The 10,464-nt window shown below is 33.0% G+C and overlaps 1 protein-coding gene across 1 annotated transcript; it reads right to left on the reverse strand.

The window, feature by feature from the left end:
- Positions 1–8,682: 8,682 nt before the first annotated feature.
- On the reverse strand, positions 8,683–10,376 carry LOC112005571 (cytochrome P450 CYP749A22). The gene is made up of 3 exons (XM_065763031.1): positions 10,144–10,376; positions 9,678–10,062; positions 8,683–9,208 (listed from the first exon to the last, which is right to left on the reverse strand). The coding sequence occupies exons 1-3, from the start codon at positions 10,371–10,373 to the stop codon at positions 8,780–8,782; spliced, it is 1,044 nt and encodes a 347-aa protein (XP_065619103.1). The 5' UTR covers positions 10,374–10,376; the 3' UTR covers positions 8,683–8,779.
- Between the last annotated feature and the right edge of the window lie 88 nt (positions 10,377–10,464).

Consider the following 10,464-nt stretch of genomic DNA (forward strand, 5'->3'; position numbering starts at 1 on the left):
GCACCACCTCACCAAAGGGGACTTCTTGAATATCCGAGGAGGAGAGGGTTCAGTGCCACACGTCGGCGACGGGAGCACGGCGAAGGAGCAAGCCTTAGGCGAGCTGTCACCTCTGCATTGAATGCTCTCAACTAACGTCCTGGCCGCATTAATGAGGACATGACTCCTGAATAGTGCCGCCTTGGGTGCTGCAACCCACTGGAGGAACAGGGATGCGGCTGATGGGACAAGCTCTCAAGTGGTGGTCTGACTGATCGACAAATGGAGGGTTAGGATCAGTTTAGAAGGGTATATAACGTAGGGAGCCTCTCTTGAAAGAGGGAGGAGGAATCGGCATTAAAGTTCTGTAATGACCCATGCTCTCTGGAACCCTTGTAATCAATCTTAAAAGAAATAATAAGAACATCGAACTTCGGAAGACCAGTCCGAGGAGCATCATTGTGTGTCCCAATCCATGTTTAAGTTGATAAAGTCACATGCAATCATGCAGGGCAGTTGTACCCCTTACTAGGGCCTAGTTCTTGAGCCCATACTCTACAAATTCATTGAAGGACAAGCTGGGCTTGTGTCCATTCTCTCAACCAGAAGAAGTGTCCCAAATCCAGTCCCTACATATATATATATGCTTATACTTCGAAAAATCATAATTATTAAACAATACCTATTTGATAATAAAAAAAATTAGAATAAATTGAATTTATAAATTATATTATAATTGGACAAAAGTTTGGCTACAATTTAGTTTGTAGCTAGTGGCTACAACTTCACTCAATATATTTTTATTGTATGTAAATTTTGACAAATCCACAATTAAATTACATTTTCTTCTTATACTTCTATGCCTTTAAAATTTTTAGAATATCAAATATGAATAGCTATGTCATCAATTAAATATTTAAATTTCAAATTTTGTAGTATAAAATTATGCACAAAAAAAAAATTATAAATCGAATAGTAAATAACATTTGATTATCACAAAATTTGACATGTTTGTTAAAAATATGAAGAATATGCAATTCAACAATTAGGTTTTCAAAATATGTAGTCATATTAGTTTTTTTAGTAGACATATTAGCTATTGGTTACCAATTAGTTTATAGTCAAACTTTATCCATTATATTTGTATCAAATATGTATAATCATTTAGTTGTATATAAAGGAGAAGAGTTTAAGTCATTATGAATTTAGCTTCATAAATAAGAAAACTTAAAAGGCTGAAAAGAATTGATGGCTAGGAAATTTATGAGAAAACTCATGGTGACAATGATAGATTTACTTATCCTTATTCTCCTTGAAGTGCAAGCTAATAATCTTGTCTCTACTTCTTCCTATCCTTCACTTTCAAACCCACTTCCAATTCCCTTTGAACTTGACAATGTTAAAAGACCAGTTTATAATTGCCTTGATGTAAATGTCGCACATTGTAAAAAAATGGCTAAAAAATCTTCTGTTATCTTCTTTGCAAAATGTGTTAGAGCATCCGCAACAGGAAATGTCACCCCATCCTATTTTACCATCCCAAAAAGTAATTTTATCAATTATAACATACCATTTTTCAATACACCCAACATCCTAAAACTCCATTTTTTTCCCAGATTATTTAAATATTCTTTTTTATTATATTTTTACTCTCTCTCTCTCTCTCTCTCTCTCTCTCTCTCTCTCTCTCTCTCTCTCTCTCTTTCTTTTCCTTTTTGTCTCTCTCCCTCAACCTCTGGCACAAGAACAAATAAGAAAAAAAAAAAAGAAAAAAAACAGCAAACCCAGCCCTCATGTCGATACAAACCAAGCCCGTCGATCAAACAACGCTACCGCCCTAACTCCGATCTAAACCCAGCCCTTACTTCAATCCAAAAAAATCACTAGCAAACCCAGCCCGCCGATCCAAACCCAACCCTCACGCTAATCCAAACCCACCCCACTGATCCAAACCTAGCCCGCCGATAAAACAATGCCACCACCCTAACTTTGATCCAAACCTAGCCCTCACTCCGATCCAAAAAATCACCAACAAACCCAGCCCTCACACCGATCCAAACCCAGCTTGCCGATCCATGCCAGTCCAAACCCACCATTAACCACTCCAGCCCACCACCATGCCCAGATCAACCCATAACCCTCACGCCCAGATCAACACAGAAACCCACAAATCTATAGCAACCTCATCGAATTCCATAACAAACCCATTGGAATCCATAGCAAACTGATCTGAGATAGAGAGGAAGGAAGTGCTGAGATTGAATGGGTTTCGGGTTTAAAGAGGAGAGAGCATAACGAAGTAGAGAGAAATTGGAGAGAGAAAGTGAAATGAAATGAGAGAGAGAGGAGAGAGAAAAAGCATATGACAAATAAAAAACTAATTTTTATTATACAATATTGCTAAAGTACCATCTTACATATAAGATGGTACTGTAGCATGATTGTAAATTTTTTTAATAACTGGATGATTTTGCAAGTTCGGCTGTTAGGGTTCTGAAGGTTTAGATGCTAAATACTAGTGGCATATGACATTTGCAAGTCCCACTACTGATGCTCTTAGTATGTGTTAGAGATAACATTATGCATCGAGATGACCCAGTGTGGTCAAAGGCTCAACAAGGCTTGCATCATTGCACTGTAGAGAATGAGCGGACCCCTAGTTTTTCGTTGATTTTACAGATTGTTTACTTTAATGGTTTGAAAGAATGAAAAAGGATTGAGATGTCATTTATATATTTATATAAAACTGAAACTTCTGAAACTTCTGAAACTCCCACAATTTTCAACGTCAACAGAATATTAAATAATAATAAATAAATAAAAACATAATAAAACTTTTCTAAAACTTGAACCTAATGCTTTGCCTTCTCTTTCTCCAAAATGCACGCCTTGTCTTCTCTCCTACCAGCTCCCCCACCCCAATGCTCTTCTATGCCCTTCCTCTACCAACTCCCCCAACAATCAGACCCACGGAAAACCAACAGCAAAGTATCTAAAGACACCATACCTACCATACCCACAGATTCCTCAATCAAAACCACCATATCCACAAACCAACAGACATCTTCTTCCTCATAACAAATCTATAATAAATACTATATAACTGAAAATTTTGAACCTTTGTTAATCTCTCAAGAGAATGCCAAATCAACTTTGTTGGCTCCTTACTCACCAGCCACAGCCAAGGAAGTCGGTAGTGTGCTGTACATGATAGAAATTTCTAGAAGTGAAAAAGAAAAAAAAAATTTAGTGGCAGAACTCACGTCATTCCCGTTGTTATCACTTTTTTCCTGTTGTCATCTCATGTCGCCGGCATCTCCCTATACTACGCAAGTTTTCTCAAACTGCCCCACCTTTCTATTTCGTCTCCTTCTTCTCATGTTTTGAGTCATACTATCATCCTTTATTTTTCTTTTATATTATGTGGTAGTTGTGGGCTCTTGGTTTACGAGTCAGCTAACACCTCATGTGAATTTACTGTACTGTTTTGAAACTTGAAACAACTTTTTGAAATTTTAAATTTCAATTATACATGCTTTCATTTGTTATTATTAGTTTTTTTATTGTTATCATCTAAAGAGACCGTTTGGCTTGGGTGGAAAAGCTGAACGCGTTTGCGTTTCAGGTTTTTTTTTTTTTTTTTTTCACGGGTTTCAGTTTTTTACTGTTTATGTACTGTAGCGGCTACTGTTCAATGAACAGTAGCCACAAAGTTTGACTTTTCAACCTAAATTTACTGTTCACGAACCCACAATTTTCACTTTTTAGTAACTTTTTCATTAAAAATGGGTCTCACGGTACTATTCACACATTTAAAAATTATTTTGCTACAGTGTTTTCAGTTTTCAGTTTTCAGTTTTCAGCTGTATCCAAACAGGCCCTAAGAGACCGTTTGGCTTGGGTGGAAAAGCTGAACGCGTTTGCGTTTCAGCTTTTTTTTTTTTTTTTTTTTTTTTTTTCACGGGTTTCAGTTTATTTACTGTTTATGTACTGTAGCGGCTACTGTTCAATGAACAGTAGCCACAAAGTTTGACTTTTCAACCCAAATTTACTGTTCACGGACCCACAATTTTCACTTTTCAGCAACTTTTTCATTAAAAATGGGTCCCACGTACTATTCACACATTTAAAAATTATTTTGCTACAGTGTTTTCAGTTTTCAGTTTTCAGTTTTCAGCTGTATCCAAACAGGCCCTAAGTCCTTTTTTTATATCACCACGTTATTATTATTATTATTATTAATGCTGAAATTTAAGTACTAATAGACAGGTATATTAGTTAAAATATATGCACATATAATTTTAAGTACTTTAAACAAATTATATGAACTATAATTAATAAATATTTAAATATATTCAAAGTCTAAGTACTCCAATCAAAAGAATTCAGTTATTTAGTTTATGACTTCATGTCTACAATTTGTCATTTAAATTTATATTTGCCCTCACATAACATATAGGGTGTGTTTGTTATTGTTGCTTAAATAATAGTGTTTAGAACTTAAACAATATTACATGTATTTCATACACTTTTTCACTCACACATATTTCTATAAAACAACAATAACATTACTAGAATTCTCTTACCAAACAAGTCCTAATAACTGGGACTTCTAGAACCTTTTAGACATGAAAAGAGTTTAGCGCTCATCATTACCATTAAAGGTGTTTGACAAAATGTTTGAGAGAAATTTGAAATTACTTCAATTATTTTCTTTTATATGTTTTTATCTATTCATATAGGGAGTAACGAGGGTTTTCCCTATTTTAATAGTTATAGATTACAAAATGAACATTTGGTGAATAAATCTATAAATTTCTATAATATGGTTTTTTTTTTTTGTTTTTTTTTTTTGTTTTGTTTCATATTGTTATTAGTTCTTGAGATCAATGAGGGCTATGATTCCTAGGTATAACCTATTAAAAAAATAATGTGAATTCCTAGGCATTGATGTTGATCTTTTACTCAAATTTTGTTGCTTAATAATTTATAATCAAAATAATTGATAATCAAATAGATAGTTTAGTAAATATACTTTTTTTCATTCTAATAAAATTTAATAAATCCAAAGCAAAAGTATGATTTTCCGTGCACTGCACAGAATTAGCAACTAGTTTATACATAAAATCCAGCTAGCTCGAGTTTTAGATTTGGTAATATATATATATATATATATTGTGTCTTCATTTAATTTGTTGGTTTCTAACTTACATGCTTGACATGTGAAAATCTATTATTACAGTGAAAATACGAACAAATTCTTGTTATGGCACCTGAAAAAAGAATAAAGAAAAAAGAAAAAAAAAATATATATATATATATATGTATATTAATCTTAATTTTTTAATACTAGAGTAAGTTATTGGTGATGATTTTCGAGATCAAACTTTGTTGTGCTGGCAAGTGCCCTCGGGCCACCCAAGTGATTTATTGCAAGTATGAGTATGGGTATCGGCCCTATCAAGCTTTCCAAATTTGGGAGTACAGATGCCTACAATCCAACTAGCTCTCTCAAACTCTTATAGAAGCGGTGCCTTATGCCCTAAGAATGCCTTATTATCAATTTTTATTATCAATTTTACTATGAAAAGCTTACAAATTAACGTAGAAATGAATACTAATGATACTACTTTAACAACTTAATAAATAAATATTTGAATTACTTTTTATGTAATTGGTGCTACTTCAATAGCATAATAACTAAATGTTTAAATTACTTTTTTATAATCGGTAATCAATTTGTAAGACTTGTGTTGTAAAAGTTATAGTATTCCAGCGTCACTTTAGTTGAAAACATCTTTAATATAAATGATTAATTTCTTATTGTGGCTATTCAATGGCAAGCTTAGTGGTGCCACAAATATAATAAGCTTTTATATTTTCTTTCTTTTCTTTTATGCATTATGCATAATTCTTATAGACTTGAGCACCTACTTTTTTAAATAGAAGCATATTCTTCTTTATCTACTTTATTTAATGAGTTTTGTTTCACTTTTTTTTTATGTGCTATGGTTTCAGATTCGATCGAAGTGGTTTCAAGGTTGATGCAATAGCTAAACTTGATATATGAAAGTGTTTTAAGAGTATGTTTTTAATTGTAAAATAAAATTATTCAAGGATACTATTTTACCTATTTTTATACTATTGTATTTTTCAATCTTAAAGTTATGTTGATTGCCGCATTTGACCTAAAATTGATATCATGTGGAGCTGAATTATATTGGATTATACATATATACATACACACACACATATATAAAGTTCGGTTCAAGTTACACCATTTAATATTTTGTAATTAGATGCGAATTTTAACAAATCCATAGTTAGATTATATTATCTTCGTATATTTTCCATATTTGCAAAATTTCAAGATGATCAAAGATTAATAACCATGTTATCAATTAATTGTTTAAATTCAAGTTTTTGTAATTTAAAATAATGCATAAAAAATGAATTTGTCGATCAAATGGTAAATAACATCCAATTTACATGAAAATTCGCATGAAAGTTAAAAACATATAAAAATATTATTTAACAGTGAGATTTTCAAAATATGAATTCTATAATAAATTATTAGGTAGTGTAACATTACTTAGAATTATATCAGGTGTAACTTGAACCCAACTGTATATATATATATATATATGTATGTATAGTCTATCAATCTTATGGATTGTGATGTTGGATAGTATCGAGCAATTTACCATTCTTCTTTTTTTCATGTCAAACAACATGTTTTATTTTGTTCAAAAAAGTGTTTTACATCTATAAGTATATGTGTAGTGACACAAGAAGGAATTTCCTCTTCCTCTAACCATATCCTCGTAGATTCTACATATATAGCATCCAAGGAAAGGGCATGGGCTACTCGGTTACTCCTATTGGAAACACATTGCAAGCCTACTTTAGTTTTTTTCTTTTCTTTTAATAATTTGATAATTGAGGGAGGAGATTTGAATATTGGATGTTTCTGCTAAAACTATTAGCAAGAAAAGGGCATGGGCTACTCGGTTACTCCTATTGGAAACACATTGCAAGCCTACTTTAGTTTTTTTTTTTTTTTTTTTTTTTAATAATTTGATAATTGAGGGAGGAGATTTGAACATTGGATGTTTCTGCTAAAACTATTAGGAAGTGCTAGTATAGTACAAGACTCCTGGCCATCTAATTGGAGTGTTGAATTATGTGTGCAAAGCTTTCATAAGATTTGTCAGATGATTGTAGTGTTTGAGAACAACAATGGCAACTCTTTTACTGTAATATCTTCCTTTGCTCCAGTTTCTATCACGTACTTATTGTTTTATAAGGAGTGAATTCCAATGAAAATATTCCAAAAGAAATGGACTAAAGTTGTGGATTAAAGCAATCCTAAGTCACATAGTTCTAATTTAAACTATAATAAAACATATATGGGGTGTTATTAAAAATAGTCAGACTTAGAGATATATAGATATACATTTTACTTTTCTTTTTTTCTTTTTTCTTTTTTGTTTTTGTTGTGAAAATTTGTGAAATAATCTATTTACGCTAGGTTAGAGAATAGAGAGAGAAAATATGACATAAGGAAATTTATGTGATTCAACCATATGCCTACGTCTACAGGAAGCGACAAACTAAAGTTTTATTATAACTTTGGAGATTACAATAATAACTTGAAGACACTCTCGCACAAACCCAAACCTCAAATACAACCTTATTAGTTCTCTTAGAAATAAATAGAGAACACCCTATTGTATTTAGACAAGATTTGCAAGACACTCTAGCTCCCTATCTCTCTAGTGCACACACACGGAAGAAATTCTTTGCTATCTCACACAGGAGCTCTCTTACATCTTCTCTCAAACTCACCATCTATTTATAGCTAGAGATTCAGCCCAAGTTGAAACAGTTTGATCACATGAAAATAATGCAACACTTCTATTGTTAAAGAAGTCACATAGTGGCCAAGAATCCATGCAACATTTAATGCAAGGGTGTAGTATTTCTTCACACACACTCATTTGCTGGGTTGCAAATCTTTGGCTTGGTTGAATATCAAGCCATACTTTCATACTTTCTGACATGGGCATGCATGCAAACATTTAATGGCTTGTTGGCTAATGTCAAGTCATCGCTTTTGACAATTCAAGCCATTCCAATAGTTTCTAAATTACATGCTTGACATGTGGAAGTCTATTATTAATTAAAATGAAAATACGAACAGGTTGAGTCTTTGATGTGTATTTGTGAGTTCAATATGAAGACCTAAGATCTGTTGAAGGAATTGATGTTTCTAGAATATGAGTACATCCTCAATCAATCGAGAATATTGTGGATTCAATTGTTGATCTAATGCGATTTTATTAAGTTTTTTATACAAGTGGGTTTTTGTAATCTTAATTAGGGAGCCTAATAAAGGCCTATTAAACAAGTTTTAGTTAAACAAGAAATAATTAAACACACTCAAAATGTTAAAATGAAATATTTGAAAAGATGGATAGATGAAAATATATATATATATTATATATATATTTTAAAAATTTTTAAGGAGAAAAAATTATCTTCCACAAAATTTAAAAAACAATTTACACATCATACTATAATTACAAAGTGCTATTTATTCTTACGTATCGCGTAGAGCTGCAACTAGTACACATAAATTTACATTCATTCTATTTTTGAACCGAAACTGTAACTTCATTTATTTTTCTTATTTCTTCCAAGCTATCAAATCCCAAGTTAACTAACAACCGAAAAAAGGCTACAAATCCAAGATGTTTCATGCACCAAGTGCACATTTTATTGCCATTTCTGGCCGTCTTCACAGTGAGTGTAGCAGCACTTGAATTCCATGTTGTGGACGAAGGGTAAAATGCTGAACTGGTGAGTGGACATAGATTGGGGATAGGGTGAAGGCATAGCGTTGTAGAATCATTGAAAGGGCAATCTTTGCTTCAGTGGTGGCAAAGTTCAAGCCCACACAAGTCCGAGGTCCCATTCCGAAGGGAAAAAAAGCAGCTATGTTGCTGTTAGTAACCTTGGCAACACCTTCTGAGAATCTCTCTGGTTTGAAAAGATGCACGTCCTCTCCCCATGTTTGAGGGTCATGATGAAGTGCAAGAGGTGGGATGTACAATAATAGATTAGCTGGAAGAATGAGCTTCCCCAGTCTAGCTTCCCTTTCAACTTTTCTTAGTATTGAAAGTGTGGGGGTATATAACCTCAAAGTCTCATTGATGATCATGCTCATCTGCATATGAAAGAATATCGAAAAAAATAGAATTTAATATTTGCAATGTTAGAAATCCTATTAGTGCCTCTCTGTCTCTCTAGAAAATTTTCTCTCCCATCATTGCCCACACTTGGTAAAAACACCATCTAGATTTCTATATTCTTCTACTAGCTGTTCTGAGTAAAAAATCACCACCACTGATTCTGGTGGAAGTTTGGATAAGAAAAAATGTATTGACAATAAAAGAGGAATTTAGAAGCTTTGAAATCGCTGCCTTTACTGACTTGAAGCATTAAAAGGGCAAGATGGTGCCTATGTGTGTGAAGCAAGTGAATGAGTGATAATAGTGTGTGTATAGGTGTTTAGAGACTGGGTTGTATGTGCAATTGTTTCATTGAGTGAGTGAGTGTTCTATATAAAAACTTAGTGTGTTCAGAGTGTTAAAGTGATAGAATAAGTAATTGATATGATTTTCAGAAGTTCTTACAATCTTGAGTTTTGTGATTCCATCTGGATTTGGATTTTGTTGGCCAAAAAAATTGAGCACCTCCTTTCTTGCTTTCTCTTGCCAATCAGTGTGGATTGCTAGAAGCAATATAGTCCACGCAAGCAAAGCAATAGTGGTTTCTTGTCCAGCAATGTAAAATGTCTTACACTCATCCACCATATCTTGTACTGTAATCCTTCGTCCAACATTGTTATCATGATGAGCCTTTAAAAGTAATTCAAGAAAATCATCACCCCCAGTACTGCTGCCAAACTCTCTAGTTGTTACCTTCATTTCTCTTTTCTTAATTATCTCTAATATAGAGTAGTATATACCTTTTTCAAGCTCCTCCGCCTCAATTTCATCATTTATTTTATAAATTTTACTGTAAAAATAGACAAATACTTAATGTCAACTAAAAGGACTTTGTCTGATGCTAGGAAACCCAAGTTTACAAGGACTTTACCTGATGCCGGGAAACCTGAGTTTATAACCATTAATGGCTGTTATCGAGGACAGTTTCATCAACATCTGAAAAATGTTCCTCCCTTCTAAGTAACTACTCCCAAAAGCGGTCTTGGAAATTACTTCTGATGTAAATAGTCTAAATTCTTCAAATACTTCGATCTCTTTGCCTTCATGATGTTTCCACCGTTCTAGCATTTCCTCCACACTTGTGATCATTGCTGGAATCATATTCTGTATTCAAAAGTGAACCTCTTCTAACAATTCAAACTAAGTTATGAATAATTTAATAAGCTAGTTTGTTATTGAGTTTAGTTATTAT

Source organism: Quercus suber, unplaced genomic scaffold (assembly GCF_002906115.3).
Source record: "Quercus suber isolate HL8 unplaced genomic scaffold, Cork oak 2.0 scaffold_487, whole genome shotgun sequence".
NCBI classification, from domain to species: Eukaryota; Viridiplantae; Streptophyta; class Magnoliopsida; order Fagales; family Fagaceae; genus Quercus; species Quercus suber.